This window comes from Candoia aspera, chromosome 5 (genome assembly GCF_035149785.1).
Source record: "Candoia aspera isolate rCanAsp1 chromosome 5, rCanAsp1.hap2, whole genome shotgun sequence".
Classification (NCBI taxonomy): Eukaryota; Metazoa; Chordata; class Lepidosauria; order Squamata; family Boidae; genus Candoia; species Candoia aspera.
This window is the reverse complement of record NC_086157.1, coordinates 78,783,810-78,802,916: the sequence shown is the minus strand read 5'-3', so window position 1 is coordinate 78,802,916 and position 19,107 is coordinate 78,783,810. Positions and strand designations below refer to the sequence as shown.

General features: G+C 38.9%; 2 protein-coding genes across 3 annotated transcripts in view; one reads left to right on the top strand and one right to left on the bottom strand.

Annotated features, from left to right (window-relative positions):
- PROS1 (protein S) overlaps positions 1-5,571 on the bottom strand; it is a 38,936-nt gene extending 33,365 nt beyond the window's left edge. The window contains exon 1 of the mRNA XM_063305551.1: positions 5,236-5,571. Coding sequence (XP_063161621.1) covers positions 5,236-5,320 — 85 coding nt within the window. The 5' untranslated portion in view covers positions 5,321-5,571. The remainder of the gene's footprint in view (positions 1-5,235) is intronic.
- A 3,028-nt stretch (positions 5,572-8,599) lies between these two features.
- The window catches only part of ARL13B (ADP ribosylation factor like GTPase 13B), a 58,681-nt gene continuing 48,173 nt past the window's right edge, over positions 8,600-19,107 (top strand). For both annotated transcript variants that reach the window (XM_063305548.1, XM_063305549.1), the window contains exons 1-3: positions 8,600-8,961; positions 10,791-10,965; positions 14,382-14,452. In XM_063305548.1, the coding sequence (XP_063161618.1) occupies positions 10,907-10,965; positions 14,382-14,452 (130 nt within the window). In that variant the 5' untranslated portion in view covers positions 8,600-8,961; positions 10,791-10,906. The remainder of the gene's footprint in view (positions 8,962-10,790; positions 10,966-14,381; positions 14,453-19,107) is intronic.

The following is a 19,107-nucleotide window of genomic DNA, read 5'->3' as shown; positions in this document are numbered from 1 at the left end:
CATAGGGTTCAGCTTCTAACAAATGTTACTCATTTATTTATTAAATTTATCAGTTTGAATGCTGCCCAAGTCCCAAGATCATTAAATGCTCTTAAAAAGATCACTGTAATTTGTGAAGAGCTAAAATACTAACTATACTGATTTAAGAATCAACTTTTTTAGCATCTATCCAAGCAAGTTAACTTTAACCAGCTGCTCTCCGGTAATGGCACAAAACCTGCCATTCTATTAAAAATGTCACAATGCTGATCTGACAAAGGGTAAAATAAATAAAATTTAATTGTCCTACCTAGCATATTCATTTAAGTTACCTTAATAACAGTGTAGTAACTATATCTGTAAAAGAAGCAATATAAAACAGCATAATATTCCATCTCTTATTTCTCCAGTGTCACAGGAACAGACATGATGACAAAATGAATATTTTGGTATGACAAGTAGTGCTGAAGACAAGGCATTAAACATTTTATGAAGTTTTGGCACATGACAGATAGGAGGCTAGGGTCTTCCTATTTATCCTTACTCTGCTACATTTAGCAACCGGACTAATACGTTTTTTAAGTTAGTGTCTGTACAGGTAGTCTTCACTTAACGACCATTTGTTCAGAAATTGTTCAAAATTACAACAGGGCCAAAAAAATGGCCTTACGACCTGTGCCTGAAATTACGACTTTTGCAGCACCCCCGCAGTCATGTGATCAAAAGGCACTTGGCAGCCCGCCTGCATTTACAACTGCGGGGATGCTTCAACTCCCCCCCATCTGCCCCCCATCTCTGCCCTTTTGAAAGTCCTGCAACCTGCCTTGGGGATGGGAAGCCCACCGCATGGCATGAGGCATCCTGTCCCATCTCACCCGTGCAGGCGCAAGGCCAAGCTCCACCCTCTCCAGCCTGCATTCCTTCACCCAGCTGCCTCTTCTCTCAGTTCTCCGGCGATCGTTTCTTCCATGTGGCTCCCTTCAGAATGCTATCTTCTCAGCTTACACTATCTTCTCAGTGCAGCTGATAGGGAGATAGGCGGTGGGGTTGAAGGCAGTGTTCAGGGCTGGGAGGAACCAAGCCTGGAATGGCTTGGATTGGGGTGGGTGCTCAGGCTAACAGCGGGCAAAATTCACTTAACAATGGCAAGGGGAATTGTTAGGATTGCCATCGCTAAGTGATGTCATCTTGCTTTACAACCACCTGGCTTAGTGATGGAAATTCCAGGCTCAATTACCATCGTTAAGTGAAGACTACCTGTAATGGAAAGTAGGAATAACCTTGAGGTACAGGAGGAAGAGCTGCAACCAAGACAACAGTCAGATAAGAGATTTTAGTCCAAGGCAGAAACATAATTTGTGAAAGTGTCTTGGACTTGACCCTTCCTAGTTCTTACAAAGATAAAGGGAGGGAGGTAAGGGTATTCAGACTTGCAAGATTCTGTTATTGTAACCTTATAATAAAAGTAGTATTAGCATTCATAACTTTGGTTTCCTAGTCTGGTCTTCTTCAAAGGGCTGACATAGTCTCAAACTTGTTATCTAATGATCCTTTTAGTATTGTTAACATTCAGAGAGATTACTTCTTTGGGAAAGAAACCATAAAACTTGAACTTTTCCATCAGTCCCCTTCCCCACCAACATTGAAAATTGTTTGCCAAAATAAATGAAGCTAACCTTACAGAGAGAAATATTAATTCTAACTGAAATATACACAGACACACACACAGAGGCCTAATTACATGAGAGACTACCAATACCCTGTAGAGTCTGCTTGTCCTACTCCCTCTGACAGAGTCAGCCTGAGGGCAAGTCCCATTAATTATATGGTGCCATCTAGCTGAGCCCAGGAAGTGGGCCTTATCTGTTGCAGGACATGCACTTTGGAGCAGCATCACCCCAGAGAAGCACATGGCCTCCACTATGCCTGCCTTCAGGTGATCTTTGAAAACTTGGTTCTGCCCTCAGACCTGGGCCAGACGGGTTAGGTGGGTCCCCTCTTAGTGGTGGGTACAGTGGAGCTATGCCTTTTTGTGGTTTCCCCTCATACACTAGTTATGTTTTACACTTTGCTTTTTAATATTTTATTGTGTTTTTATACTTCTTGGAGTTGGGCAGCCCAGAAATGTGATAAATAAATATCTGTGAATTACAAGAACTACTCTTGCAGAGAATTTAATTACCTTTGTAATCCTCAATACTGCTTATTAGCAAATTAATTGTAACCTTCAGCTCAAAAAAATTAACTGCATCTGAAACAGTAATAAACCCTGCTAGAGTGAAAGAATCTTAAAATCAAAGCTATACTTACCTGAGCACTCTCAACAAATATTTAATAGATGCCTTGCATGAGACTGTAGTTTCAAAGACAACCGCTAAATATTCATAGAAACTTAACTGAGCAAGTTAAGCTCCATCTATTGCCTGTTGGCCTTTTGACAAAAAATGTAACTTTCATTTTTGACAATTTGTGGTAACAACTCTTTTCAGAGTAGGTGGTAAGCATTCATAGGACTCTTCTCATTTCAACAGATGTTATAGAGAGGACACCCACTTATAAAAGAGAGAAGGAATCTATACACCAACACAGGGAGATGGTAAGACTTTCAATCAGTAAGTTCGTATAAAAATGAAACAAGTGGGCCAAATATACCCTTATTTGATTTCTTTCTATATTTGATTTTTTTCTGATAATAGCCCTGATGATTAAATCTTATGTGTACTGTATGTTATAAAGTAATAAAGCTTACCTAGGGATGTTCACTCAAATTTATTTCATAGGCTGTCCCTGGTCAGACAATCAGAATTAAAATGTATTTTTTAATCAGAATTAAAGTGCATTTTTCAATAAAATATTATAAAATGAGGGTTTAATCCACAGTCATCCAACTTACCTTAAAATCTATATTGTTTTCTATCTAGTTAAGTAGCTTCCAACACAGATATCTAGCATAAAGCTTATTCATAACACTCAGCAGGCTAATTGGTTTATAATAAGTAAGATCTGCTTGCTTTTACTTTCAATAGATGCTGGTTGATCTTCATTCCTAGAGTATTGTTTGATCTATACAACAAAGATAGCTGCAACAACTTTTAGACCATCAATCAGTATTAACTTTTATCAGTTCCTGGGGACAAAGTTTTCTCTTGGATATTTTCCTACATTCAGCTGTGTTAGTGATCTCAGAGTCTGTAACTAGAGGCCATTCACATAAACACTCTGTATTAAACTGGGGTTGTATAATGAATCCAAAATTATCTACAGAATGGAAGTGAAAATGCATTTCCAAAGCTTCAACTGATAGCTGACATCCTGGGACTAATACTTTGGATGCAGCCCCCACTTAGACAAAAAAGTAGGTGAGTTGTTCACCTCGGAGTTCATAAACCAATTCTGTAAAACCATATTCTAGGTACTACTTTTCTCATGTTCAATTAGGCTTTATATATTTTTTTTACTTTGACAGCTCAAAGTAGCAGTAGGAGTCAGTCCATGCTCTATATAATTTATAATTAACTACTAAAGAGTTATTTGTAATAACACAGTCACGGTCAGATCAGTGTACAGAGTTGGAGACAGTTTCCTGTTGTTCTTCCATATATTTACACGAATGGAATCTCGTGTATCATTTTCTTGGCCTTTTAGCTAAAAATCAAATCTAGTTTGTTCTACAATTACCAAAAATAGATCACCCTAGATTTTGCTGCAAAAAATTAGGCGACTGATGCTAACTGATGCTGTAATCTCCGTGGCCCTAATCCTTAGCCTCCTTTCACTATCTTGTTCTAGCTAGTTAAAAAGCTGACAACAGAACATGCCAAAAGTTTCAAGTAGTTCTGAAGAAGCACACTGGAAGTTAGATTTCTTGTCTTTGATATCATAAGATTCTAAGCAGTTTGGTATGAAGTGTCTGGTATGAAGTGTCTGGATGTCACTGATGAAATCTGTAAAACTCACATGTTCCATACGTATGTTGAAACCGTATCTAAAGTTGAAGGTTTCCATACAAACTGTTAGAACATACTTAGCCATAAAGTATGTCTCTGAATTTCTCCTTTTCCCTCTGTAACTAATTTCTGAAATTGTTATGGGGACAAAATAGGGTAGGGGCACAGAACTAAGTATATGAAGCTGAATGAGGGAAAATGAATCTACCTTCATCTCCTACATTAGCCTAACATTAAGATGTTGATCCTTTCTCTCTTGCAAAGTTGAAGGGCTTTTTCACCTATCCTGGGGACAGAAGAAAACTATACAGGCATGAAATCTGCTGCCCCTGAATCTCCTGCCTCTGTTTCAAGGCCATACAGTCATCTGATTCACTCCAAGGTAATGAGTAACAAAACCTAACTTTTTTTACATCTAGAGGCTGCCTTGCATAGTGTGTGAATAAGGGGTGAAACAGTACATTAACACCAGATTCTGGAAGAGCTAAGTATGGCTTAAGTCTGTGTGGGCCGGGGATGCACTGAAGACAATGTTGTGGAGATAGGGGGAAAAATCCTGTTATGTTTAGGTGCAAGTGGTAAAAGGTCATTTATCTCTAAACAGGCTAGATATATTATTAAAATTTGTTTGAGAATAAATCTGTGGGAAGAAAACAGTAGTATTAATTAAAAAAACAGCACACTTTGCATCCTCTATATATAATACTTGATCAAATTTTTCACCACAGAACTAATTATGGTTTTGTTTTTTAACATGAGCTGGTTATTTCACAATAGCCCAAACTCCTTTTTGGGGGGGGGGAAGTATTTTTTCTCTTTCTCGGTGCAATGATTACTCTTTCTTCCCTAGCCCTTAGTTTGGCCTTGCACGGTATGATTGCTTTAGGGAGATGGAAAAGAGATTTGCTTAGCCAAAACCAGAACTATTTCAGAACCTGCAGAGTTTTGTCCTGCTTTAGGACCACATCGGAATCTCTCAGACAGTCGTGGCAACAAGGAGCCCGATCAATTTAACTTGCAGTCCCATGAACTAGGGCAACTTCCCATTAAACTCAGTGATGTTTATTTTACTGAGTAAACATGCAAATAATCAGGCTGCATCCCTAGGAATTCGAAGGACGCAGAATTCTTTCACAGAAGAGGCTATACTCAGTATAGATTTCTTTCCGTTACTGTTCCTTACATTTTTGTTCGAGTCCTGAAAACATCCAGCTAGAGGACAAGGGCACCAAACAGATCCAAATTAACTAAAACACACAAACCGTTCTGAACTCTGCCGAAAGTTGGAAAGCCGACCGATTCTACTTACACGTCCTTGCCTCCGAGAGAGAGATCGCGAGAGCTGTAATGAAGAGGCAGTAAATAAGCAGGTAAATAAGGCGCTGTAGTGTCATTCTTAGGGGAGAAGCTGCAGCGGACTAACTGGGTCAGTGTCTCCTCTTTTGCAGCTAGGAAGCGGGTGCAGGCATTTGGTCTCAGTTGCAGTTCGGTTTGTTCACACGGTGCCGGGGAGCGAGGATAATGTTCTGCCCGGTTCCAGTCCTCCTGCAGAGCGGGAGGAAGGGGAGTCCGGTTGGGGGATGGCCTCATTTCAAGGCAAGACAGTTCCTGGAAGCAGTCCTGTCCATTTTATGCAGTGGGTAAACAGGAAGGCCGAGGGGAGGACGTTATGGCAGTGGCCCAGAAGCTGCTGAACCTCCCTCGGGGCTGGTTTCCAACCGCTTGCTAATGAGGACCCTGTGTGCGCGCGCGGGTAAGAGAGGAGGAGGCAGAGGGGAGGGGAGACCGCCTTTTGGTAGTGCGCTTCCCAAAGTTCAGTGCCTTAACACAGGAAGGGGGATTCATCCTCCTTTCAAAATCAAAAGCTGCTCTTTTGCGGCCGTTAGGCTGTACCTGCACAGCGAGCTACAAACCAAACCACTACATTTTAGGGCTTATATCCCAGCCTCTGTGGCTGATATTGAGGGTCGATCTTATGCAAGCTTGAGACAATTGACTTTGCTGAATAAACTGTGGTTCATTTATTTGTTGGGAAAGGTGTCATGTGATGTTAGCCACTGTTTAAGAATGTTTTCTTGAATCTGAAGTTTACCTTGCACTGTTCATTTTCTAGATAAGCCTTCCCAGGCTAATCATCCCCAAGTATGTGCAACTCACATTCACACCGTAGTTGGTCCCAACATTTTGAATGAACTCAAATCTAATTGAAATCTATTTTTTTATAAAATGGAATCTTTTAATATAACTTTAGACAACTCATTTCCTGGCTTCTTGACAACCATTCTCCAAAGACCAACATCAATGAAGTGAATTGCTATGTATGACTGTGTAAGTGACTTACTGCATAAGTAGCTCAGTCCTGGCCTTAATTACATATTACAATTGAACTCTAAGCAGGGATAGCTTATTGATGAACAAGAAAGGAACTTGCATGGCATTTTAAATGGCTTCTGTTAGTAAATCCCATTGACTTCAAGAAAAAAATTCTAAGTAGACACATAATCTTGTGTTGTAATGCTGCAGTCCTACACCTGCCTGACACACTACACTCCAAAAGCTGGAGGAATCATGACCCATTGGTGAAAATTTCCATGAACTTTATGTGGTGAAATAGTTACTAAAGTATCTGCAAGTCTTAAGGCACCCATTTTGGGACTTTTGGAGGGGGGTCATGAAAAGAACATTTTATGGATGCAGCTCCTTTTTTGTACCCCTGATGTTCAGGATTGAACTGCAAGCAGTTTTTGGCTCACACTTCCATGGATTGGAATCATTTTACCTATAAAGAGTTTGGTCATTCTAGGAAGCCTCAGCAAGTGGTAGCTTGGCTGGGATCAGAAGCTAAACAGGGTCAGTCTGATTAAGCAAATTCTTGCGAGTTCCAGGGCTGTTGGTTAGACTAGGAAGTTGAAAAAATGTCCTGGAAAAAGGCAGAGGCCATCCAGTTCTGTAACACTGCCAAGATAACTGCACAGATGCACTTAACATTCTAGAAATTACTCCTTGTAATAGCATAGGAGATATTTGTCTGATAAGTGTCACTGTATAGCTTGATTGTATGAAGGCCATTTAAGAAAAAAAAATCTCAGTCCACACAGGCAAATCCATTAGGTCAACTTGTGGTCACAATATACTACAAGCTTTTTTGATCTCAAGACAAGGCAGGTTAGTAAACAAAAACAAAAGGGGAGAGAAAGGAAAGGGAAAGGGGGCAGATACTCAAGGTGTACTAGTTTACCAATATACACACACAGACACAAATCTGGTCAATATTTTATATATTCCAAATCCCTGTTTATTTTGAAGGATTGTAAATGGTTCCATTGTAAATGACAACATTCTGTAAATTCCATAAGACGTAAACCAAATAGATGCTATAATAGTCATAATGCCTCAGCAAGCCTCAGGGGTGTAGTACAAATTAGGCCATCTAAAATAACTGCTGAAGAAACTCAGCAAAAACAAGTAACGTTCATATATTTCACATTTATCATTTGTAATATCGAGAGCCAGTTTGGTCTAGTGATTAAGGCAATGGGCTAGAAACCAGGAGACTGAGAGTTCTAGTCCTGCCTTAGGCATGAAAGCCAGCTGGGTGACCTTGGGCCAGTCACTTTCTCTCAGCCCAGCTCAGTGCAATGTAGACTAGCCTCCTTGTGGTACACCCTGGGCAACGTGACTTGTGTTGGCTAAATAGTCTACACATCTAGCTGCTGGACCTGGCAAGGATTTCCCAGCAAGAAAAAAGCAGCATGAACACGGAACTGCTATGCCATATGATTAAAAAAAAAATTCTAATATAGTAAGTTATATCTTAGCAAGATAGCTTTGGGGGAAAAAATAAAGAATGCCTAACTGCTAGGGTGGCTTAAATTATTTTTGTTGCCTGATGCAACGGAGTAAATCCTGTCCCCAATCTGAAATTTAAGGTGCTTAAAGCTGAATCAGGACATTTCTACAGTTTACATCTGAACCACTTCAGGATCTCTCCTATAATCCCGCATTGACTGGTCATAGTGTGAGACCTCAGAAACATTAAAAATAGTGAAGGTGAAACTCCTTCAGAGTAGAAGTAGCAGGATGTCTTTCCAAAACCCTTATTTTACTGTATTTTACTATATCTACTGTATTCAGAGGAAGTCTCACTGAGCTGCAAGTTGCTTGACCTCTGGCACACGGCCAAGCAACGATCAGTAGTCCTGTAGCACCTACTCTGCCCTCTTCTCCCTAAGGTAGGATGGCTCCTTTATTAGGACCAACTAATACAATGCAAAAGAATGTGGAAATGTTAAACTTCTCCAGGACTTCATCAAGCAATAGATTACTAAATATTTTGATTTCTTTTTTTCCTTTGGCGGTCAATAGTCAAGAATGAGGTTATACTGACTCTGGTTATACAGCCTCGTAAAATCTTTATCTAGTTTTTTCCCCCTGCATCCCCTCCGTCTAATTCCACAAGCGCACGCGCTCATAGAAAAGCAGCAACCCAATTGAAGAATTCCAGGCGCAGCTCCGTCACTCTGGAAACTAGATCCTGCCTCCTTGGGGACCAATGATTGGTAGGGAGCCATCGGTCAAGGAACCTTCCATTGGCTGTTTCCTTGCCTCATTTTCCGTATCTCCCTCCCTCCCTCCCTCCCTCCCTCCCTCCCTCCCTCTCTCTCTCTCTCTCTCTCTCTCGTAGCTAAGGGAGACCAACGTAGTTATGCGTCCTTCCTGCGTACGGTTGCTATCGGAGACCTACCCAATAAGCAAACTCCAGGAGCATCATATGAAGAGGGAGAGTTAAAACTGCGAAAGAGACGTGGTCACGTGGGTTAGTGAAAGGGCCGCCTCGGGAATCTGCGGCTAGTGTAGGATTTCTCAGCGACTGGGCGACGGAAAGACGGTCAGGAGGCCTTGGTGGGGTGGGAGAATTTTGTGGAACTAATTTAATGTGGGGGTGAGGGAGGCGCCTGGGCTGCTGTTACAGCCCGGTGGCTTGGCGCGTTCCTGTTCTTTATCTGGCCACGCTGGTAAATCACGCTGGTAACAGGTCAGTGCTCCATAATGCAGCCCAAATCCTTCAGTCTGGGCTGCTGGGCTTGCTGTTAGTGCGCTAGTACAACAATAATACGCGAGTCGTACTTAAAAAACTGAACTGCGACCCAGAGGACTTGAGTTGGCGCTGAATAACTGCGCCCTCAGTGGGTCTCTCGCATATGTACACACTCACCACTCCGGCTTATTTGTGAGGATATGCCACCCTGGGCTTATCGTAGGAATTTAAAATGGATGATTTAATGCAATTAATATGTATGTTCGCTTATTAGAGAATGCAGCACATTGTAGAATATAAAAGCAAAAGCAGTTACTTTCTAATATAGGACCAAAACTTACAGTTATTTGTAAGCTTGTATAATAAGCACGGTCAACTCTCAAAGTACATTTTTTGGGAATATGCATTTTTAGTCTGTAGGGATAACAGTGTTTTGTAATTTGAGCAGTTTAACACACCACTAAGAAGGAAACTTGAATTTCCCAGTAGAGAAGCATTTAATGGGAACCATAGCCAATGGCTGCATGAATCAGAATTATCTATGCATTAGTCACAGTTGTACTCTTCACATTTAATATTGTATATAACATCTGATGAAACACTCATGGATGTATGAAGTAGCACTGAAGAATTATGTGGCTCAATAATCTGAAAATAAGTTAGATAATGTTCTTGTAGTTATGCTTTAAAAGCCATCCTTGATCCATGGAGCTCTCCGACTTCGCCAGATCCCTTCATCATAAATAAATAAATCCATTACTTTTATAATTACTGTTTCAAAATCCAGTGTCGTTAACTACATCTTTAACTGCATTTTAATATATATACACACACACACATACACACACACACACACACTCTTAAATGTTTTGCGTACATTCTATAAATCAGCCTGCAGCAGATTTTGTACATGATTTAATTGAATAATATGATATTAATAAAATAATATAATAATAGATGTCACAATTGGATGCATAAAGCCTTCATTATTATTTACTAATCCTATTGCTGTTTATAATTTTATGATGTGCCCCTCTCTTTTAACTGTTTTATTGTAGAGTGACCTACTTCACTGTCTATTTATGTTAAGGCGATTGTAAGATGATTCAGGCTTGTTACCAGTCTTTCTGATAGCTTGATTGTCTTGTCTAAGTACCAGTGCTTGCTCAAAGGTGTACCTGTAATATGGAAATTGCTAGGAAACCTTGTCACATTTATATTTAAAACATGTTTAGTCTTTACAGTTTTTTACGTGGCATGCTTTGAATACAGTAAATTATTATTTCTTAAAAAATTAATATATTACTGGATTTGTAGCCCACGTTTCTCTCCATTTGACAATGAAGAAAGTTTTTAATTTTTATTTCGATTTACTCAGTCTGTTTTAGCTGCCCTTTTCCTTTGACTTGTTTTGTTTTAACATTTATTGTAAAAATATCTTATTACTTTCTGTGGAATTCTGTGGAATTCTGTGAATGTCTTGCTTTTGTTGAATGTAGTTTTTACAAATCCAGTATCTGAGAACATTCAATAAACCCTTTCCTGCTTGGGGAATGGAGTAGAAATCTGTGACTCTGTATATTCATGTGCATGATGATCTGAAAAAAAATTACCTTGCTCAGATAAAAGGTTATTGTGCTGCACTCTGGTTGTACATGTAACATTTTAAAATAAGATGTGGTTCCATAAAATAAAAGTTCAGTGTGGGACAGGGCATGCTTACTATCTTATAGAAGTAGCTTTTTAGTGATAGGAGTTTGAAAGAATAAACTTGTCAACAACTTATTGTGTATTCTTTCTCCCCCTTTTCTTTATTTTGGCTGTAGAACAACATTCAAATTGGTCTCTTCCACTGTAAGTTCCCCTTGATTGAACATCCTGGAATCAGTCTGTATACCATACCTGCAATTTATTTCGTGCTCTGAATGGCTGCTGGAAAGGGATGTACAGTCTGATGGCCAATTGCTGCAGCTGGCTAAAGCGGTGGCGAGAGCCTGTCAGGTAAATAACCAGGCTTTAAAATAGTCAGGTTTTTTTTTTAGTAAATTTGAAGATTATAGCTTGTACAGCAGGTATCACAAATACAATATGTAGGCCCTAGTTAACTTGTTTTCACTGAGGACAGGACAAGGCAAATGTTATCTGAAATACTATAAGGAAGGTTTTTATAATTTAAATTTATTATGTCATGTGCTTTTAGAAACTGTAGGCCATTTGTCAGATGCACGAAGTGTTATTGATACCTGTGGTGCGGGGGGGGGGAAGAGTGAGGAGAGTCCATATTAAGATCAGAGGGAAACAAAATGCTAAGTATTGTTGTCATGAGTAAGGATGGCGAGCAGGGGGCTCCTTTCCAGACTGTTAAGCGCATGCGTAGCACTGAGGAATTGGTGACCCATTCCAAGAGGCACCGATTGGGACCGCCTTAACCTGCGGGGTTTATATGGCTGGGTTTTTCCCATGCTTGTTCAGTTTGTTAGGATTACTATTATGTATTAGCAATAAAACATTAGAGAACAGTTCTCTGTCTCAGAGTGTTTCCTGGGAGTCAGGACAATTGTCCATTTTAAGCTGGTGACAGATTTTTTGTGCTTTTTGCCTATTCTGTTGGCCATGCTGCAAAGATCTTACATCAGGCATAGTTCCAGTTATCCATTGGCCCTGTTTACAGAGAATAAGGCTTATGTGAGAAATTGTGAGGAGACTGGAAAAGTAATGGAAAGGAGAATAGCCATAAACAGTTAAGAGACAGAAGGTGAGTCTGTTGGGAGCTTGTCCTAGAAAAGGCAACTCAGTCCAAGATACCTGGGAAGAAGCATTTCAAAACATTTAAAGGAACTTCATCCTAATGATTTGACTATAAATTAGGATTAGAAATACCTCTTGCAGTTTGCATGGTATTTTATTTGCTCCAAAACTAGCCCTAAAGATATTTAACTGAAGTCTGTGTAATCAATGCTTCCTTGATCTTGCTAAACTGTGTCATTCTTGACAATTAGAAGAATTCTACATCATTGTTTAGAAGCAGATTGCTATTTCATAGTGCCTAGTGGCTCTTCTGATTCATTCTGCCAACATAATGATTAATACATCAGTCTCTGGGCTATGTGAGACGCAGAGTACCCAGATTGCACTGTCAAAAATAGGCAATCAGTAATTTTCAGCAGCAGATTTTTATATTTTTGGAAGATTGCATCTTCCATCCAAAATCTAAAAAATTGAGTGGGACAGGGAGAAAGCAGAAAAGCTTCACTCCTTAATGGCTGCAAGAGGCCAGAAAAAAAAAAGTTTTCTATCTCTGTGCTGGGGTGGGGCTGAACAACTAAACTGTTCAGAAAATCATCATGGGTACTTTGTTTGAAATGAAGTCCCCTCTTAAAATTTCTTAGCAACTGAGAATCAAAGTTTGTCCTTTGCTTACAGTCCCTGCCTTCTCTTGGAGTGATAAAACCAGGAAGAAAAAATGTCCTTCCTGGTGGGTATGAGTTTGACCTTTACTGAAATGGTGTAATTTCTTGAGCTGTAATCTTATTATGCTTAACTGAGAGTAAGGCTTGCTGAATTCAGTGGGACTTGCTTCTGGGCAATTTAAATTATCTTTGGATATTTTGCTATGTGTTTTGTTTCTGTTTAAATTCTGTATTTATTCTGTCTTCTGTATAATTGTGTATTTATTATTTTCTCTCCACTTATTCCGAGCAAATTACAAACAATTATGTATACCTATAAGTTACAATTGGTCTGGGGAGAAGTGGCTAATCAGTCTTTAATGATAAAATCACACTGTGTTATGCAAGCTTGAGTTATAAAACTGTGCGGTAAAAATCAAGAATTGTAACACTATGTTTATGGATTTGGGCAAAAAGATCATAATACTATGTATTTATTTATTTCTCAAATTTATATAGCCCCCCATATAACAGAAAGCAACTCTGGGCACTTACAGCAATCAAAGTTACCACAGATAAAGATGTTCAGTTTGTTTCTTGATTCTTACTGTGGAATTTTGTGAAATGCTTTTTTCCTGGTCAATATTTAGTCTTGCAGACTGGTCAATACAAGTTACTTCCTCAACATCCCCTGCAGTATATAAACCTGATAACTTATATATAGGTTAATTTTAAAAGTCCATAATACCAAGAAAAAGTTTAAAGACAAAAAGGTTAGGTATAATTGTCCTCACATTATAGATTGTTTTTCATCCCTTAGTTTCCAGTGGCATTTATATACTGATACAAATATATCTGATCAGTATAAATATACTCATATCCAAGTTGTAATTCAAGCTTTCCCTCTGTATTGCTGTAAGTCATTCTTGATATTTCTGGTTCAAATAGCTCAATGTCTGTCAAGTTTAGTATGTCCAGTACTGAATTTCTCATCTTTAAAATTTCCTTTCCTTCTTGGCTTCTATTATCCATTCCGTTCATAGTGGCTGGGGTTGTACTACATGACAATCCATAAACCATGGGTTATAAACCACAATGGTTGGTTAACATGACATGTTCTGCCAAGTTCAAATGAACAACATTATGGCATCTTGTGATATGTGATTTGCTTTTTTTTAACATGGTACTACTACTTACTGTAGCCAATCCATTGTTAAACTGTGTTTCTTTTCCGTTTACAACATTAGGAAATACAATTTTTTGTCTTCTGTCACCTCCACAAAACCTTTCATCCATGGCCTGACTGTATCTCATTTTAACTGTTCTAGGCTTTTTACTGTGTGGTTTTCCCTTTCCTGGCTTTCTGATTCATGTCTTCCCAGCATTTAGCTACCAGCTATGACAATCTTGGTTCCTCATGTGAGGATCCCTTTAAAATCTCTTCCTCTACTAAATATTTGTTCTTAGTTTCAGAATATTTCAAATATCTTCTCTTCTTCCACCCATCCCTGTACTGGCTTCTCCTGTTTTTCCTCTTACACTCCTGCACATTTTCCCCATATTTTTTTTTATTTGTCCACTGAGCATGTTTGGTCGTCTAGAGATTCTCTGCTCGTTGAAATGACTGCCAGTATGTCTCAAATTGTTCATCCAGAGGCAAGATAGCTTCTCTTATTTCACAATAAGAAATATTCCACAAATCCTCTTCAAAATGCATCTGAATAATTTAGATCATCCCTTTGGTATCCCCAGTACCATGTTTACATTTAACTGAAATAAGAGTGTAGTCTTTTCCTTTTTATTTCTACCTCTGTTGCTCCCCTTCCTATGTTTTTTATGTTTATTTTAGAATTTTGTTATAGACCACTCAGTTTAGATATTGTACCTGTACTTTGTAAAATAGATGTGATCTTTGTTGAATGTTTGCCATTTGGTTTTAGGTGGTAATATTGAATGTATATTTATTTATTTTAAAATGCAATGTGACTAAGGACAGCATTCTAATTTCTTTTTGTCGGTAATTCAAAGGAAGGTGACATTGATCATGGTGGGTCTTGATAATGCTGGGAAAACTGCAACGGTAAAAGGAATCCAGGGAGGTAAGTTGCATATTTTTTTTAATCTATAATTCTGGGAATATTATTAACAAGTCTTAAAACTTTTTTTCATGTTTCAGCTAGGCCCTTTAAAAATTCTATTTGTCATAATTAGGATTGGATACTTACTGTAATATTTTACTGTTAAGTAGTATCTCATTATTTTGGGAGGGAGGAGGTATATGCCATGCACACACATACCCCCACCCCTCAGAATTTAAAGAAAAAGAAGCATTACTAAAAATAATGTGTATATCTGGAGTTTTCTTGCCTTTTGCTACATCAGATTTCATTTTTTAACTTGCATTTTTTGTTTGGCGCTTGTTTGATGGGTAGAAATAGAACTTTTAACTATATGCTAATCGTTTGCTTGTCCTTTGGCTTCTTGTTAGGCATATTTTCAGATACCTTAGAATACACTCCTTGTCATCCTGAATAGCAAATGAAAGGGAATTAAGGTGATGGGAATACCAATAATGAAGATCTTTGGCAGTGAGAATATCATGCCTGCCTTGAAGGCCTTTGGTATTGCCACTTTTTTTGTCCACTGTCTGTAATAAAAGACCATGAAATAAATTGTTTCACTGCCTGACATGGGCAGAATACAGGTGGCCTTAGAGTCCCTGGATCCATTTGTTTGTTTGTTTGCTGCAGTTTGTATACCAGTCCAATCCAAACAGGACTCTGAGTGGCTTATAATATAGTATGAACATTTGAATAAAATCCATGACATAACAAATGACAAAGCAAAACAAGAATTCCCTGAAAAACAACCAACAACATCCAAATCCAAAGCAGGAGGATCTCCCTCAGCACAAATATACTTCCAGTTCTCTGGATTAGCTAGATTTTGCTGGGTCCTCTCCCCTGCCCCCGCAAAAAAAGTGTGGCAACCAACCTCCTCTTGGGATGAATACCATTCCAGAGAAGGGGAGTTGTGACTGAGAAGGCTTATCTCTGTGATCCCTGTTTATAACATTCCTTAAGAGAAGACAGCTCTAGAAAGCCTACTGTCCTTTATTGTACTGGGTATGCAAAAGCCACTGGGAGAAAGTGGTCCCATAGATAGCCAGTTCCTAACCCATATCGGATTTTAAAGATGGCAACAAGCACCTTGAATTGCATCTAGAAGAAAAGTGTAACTTGTGCAGTTGTTGCAGTAAAGGTGTTACATGGGAAAAGGAGGTTCAGAGATTCTTACCAATACAAGAACCATTACATACTGGCCAGTTGAAGCTTCTGGTTGGTCTTCGAGGGCAGTTCCAGTGGGAGCACATTGCAGTAAATGAAAGCTAAGTCATGAGTAACTATGTGTAGAGCCTCCCAATGTAAGAAAGGTGATAACTGGTGTACTATATGTAACTATGCAAAGATAGTCCTAGATATAGTTCCCACCTGCTTTTCAAGAAGGAGTTGTGAGTCCAAGAGGACCTCCAAATTACAATCCAGTTCTGCATGCGGCAGAGCAACCCAGTCCAGAACCAAGGATGGATTGTCCTTGGCATTAGAGGGATTCTGAACCCATAACTAGGATTAAGCCTCAGCCTGTTCATCTCTATTCAAACCCCAACAGTCTCCAGGCACTGGGATAAGACCTCTACCACATCTTATGTTTGGCCACAGTTTTAAATAAGCAACTAAGTATAATCTGCATACTAATGATATCTAATCTCATGATGGTGGATAATTAGAGTGTTGAACCCTGTGGCACCCTGTAATGAAGAGCCTTAGGGCACAATTTCTCCCACTGTCACTGGAACCTCCTTTTCAGGAAGGAGAAGAATCACTGCAAAATAGCTTCTTGTCCAACCCTCATAGGTGATTGAGTTAATATATTGATGGTATTGAAAGCTGTTGGAAGGTCATAAAGCCATTCATTTCTAGTATCTCTGTTTAAAATGAAAGAGAATAATTGTTGATAAGTTTTCATGGTCTTTGACAAATTGCTTGCATAAATTTGACTTAATTATTATGAATATACTGTATAAAATATCTTCAGGTTAATGAGGCATTTCACTTTTTATGTAAGATGAAAGATTGATGGTTCTTTCCTTTTCCTGCTTCTCCATGTGCAATAAATCCTCTTTGCTGAAGCAGCCATTAATGAGCATAGAGCAGAAATGTTCATATAGAAATGTTACAGGTATAACCTATTTTGTGATATTAATTTGGGATATAATTAAGAAAAAAACAAAGGAAAGTATATATACAAAGTGTGATTCTATTAATAGTTTTGTATCCCATTTATAATTAGAAAGTACCAATAATTTGCCAGATTTTATTCCCTCAGTTTTATTTCTTCAGTCATCTCAAATCTATTCAATATCATTTTCTCTCTTTGATCAGTACTAATAAAGTAGCTGGTGCACAGCTCTGAATAACAAATGAGCTGTTGGAAAGCATATGAATTGTATTTTTTAAGACAGTTCTAAAACTTTGCTAATACATATATAAATTCTAATAGAATATATGTAGCTCAGGGTTGAACTGTGGAGTCCTTGGTGCTTTCTGAGCTTGGTTGTTTGCTTGCAGATGTTTCATTACCCAGATAGGTAATGTCCTCCATCTCAGTAAACACCAGCCCAATACAGAAACTGGACAACCAGATTAAGAGAACCCTCAATGACCTAACAAAGAAAGGTCAACTCACTAAAGAAGAACAGTAGCAGATGAAAAGCAGTGGACCTGTCCTCCCATGCTTCTATGGACGCCCAAAAATACACAAGCCCAACATACCTCTTCATCCAATTGTATCATTACTAGGGACCCCAACTTACAACATAGCCAAAGAACTTACAAAAAAGCTTGGACATCTCATAAAGGGAAGTGAATATTCTATCAATTCCCCACTACACTGCTTCCAGAAAATCAAAGACCTAAAAATAGAAGAAGATGAAATTATGGTGTTATTCAATGTCACAGGACCCTTCACGTCCATAGATCCAGAACTAGCAAAAGAATCCATGGCAGCAGTACTACACCACACACCTAACCTAGCCAAATACACTAAGGTTGAAATATCCAGAATCATGGACCTCATCAACCTCTGCCTCACTACCTACTTTCAGTTTGATATACCAACAAATCAAAGGAACACCCATGGGATCACCACTCTCAGAACTCATAGCAGAGTCTTGTGAGTGCTATGCAGCATCTAGAAACTATAGCACTCCCACCCATATAACCAAAAGTATGGATCTGGTATGTAGACAACACCTTGGTCAAAATAAAAAAGGAACAACTAGTGTAGACACATGAAACAATCAACCACATCTTCAAAGGAATAAAATTCACAAGGAAAGAAGAAAACAGCACACTACCCTTCCTGGACATCCTCATCAGCAGAGGAAACAATGGCAAATTCAAAAGGCAAGTCTATTGAAAAACAACCCACGCTAACCAAGGGTTCCATTACCAAAGGAACAACCCAACCTCCCACAAGATGAGCTGCATAAAAATATTATTCAGACAAGCACAAACACACTGCAGCAACCCAGAACACTAGAAAAAGGAAACAGACTGCCTATATAACATCTTCCAACAAAATGGATACCCACACAACTTTATCAAAAAGTGCCTGACCTCTCAATCCACTATAGCACAACCAATGCAAGCTATGAAAAGGATAACACTGCCATACATCAAAAACATCTCAGAAACAACCAACAGACTGTTACAACCACATGGTATCATTGTAGCACACAAACCAACTCAAGCCCTCCAAAACAGGTAAAGCAGAAGAGCCAGCAGCCCAAGAAGAAAACAGCGATATACAACATACAGTGTAAGTACTATAACAGCCACTGTGTAGGACACAGGCAGAAGACTAGCAGAGTGCATCCATGAACACCAATTAGCAGTCAGAAGACATGATGAAAACTTTAATCTCACAATGCATGGGCAGACTCAACCACAATTTCAAATGGGAAACTAAGTATCCTAGACCAACCAAAATCTAAAAATGCTAGGGAATTCCTAGAAGCTTGGCATTCAGTCAGACACATAGAAATAAACCATATTTACACACCATTCAAAAGAGATGACAGAAAGCTAAGAAGGAAGCAAAAGGACCAAAACACATCCCCTCTGGCAGCCAACACTCAGATAAGCAGGGATTAACACCAGACAAACAACCAAGCAGAAAATAATACCCTAATCAAAGAACTACCAAAGAGAAAACCATACTCCCATTAACACTGGCAGGGCAACCTACTGTATATAAAGAGCAAAGCCCACACTCTTTAGCACTTACGATGTTTCCTAGCCAGGTAATGAAATATCTGCAGGCAAACAACCAAGCTCAGAGAGCACCAAGGACTCCGCATACATAAATGTGAAGATTACTTATAGTGAATTTAGATCAGGTTACTGGTTGGATTTATTAACGTGTAAAACAAACTATTTCCACTATCTTAAGAATATTTTCTCTAGGAATGTTCATTTGAGATAGAAATCTTCCATTTATATTCTCTGAATAGAAAGAGCTCATATACACACAAAGGCTTATTTTTGCCCTGTTTCAGTGGCAGTTCCCTAAAGTCATGAAAGTCTATCTCTGAGTGCTAGGGAATTCCAGTTTATGCAAGGTAATCATAAAAGAAAATTCAGTTCCTCCAGTACATCAGCACTGCATATGGAACTCTCTAGGTCTGGCTAAT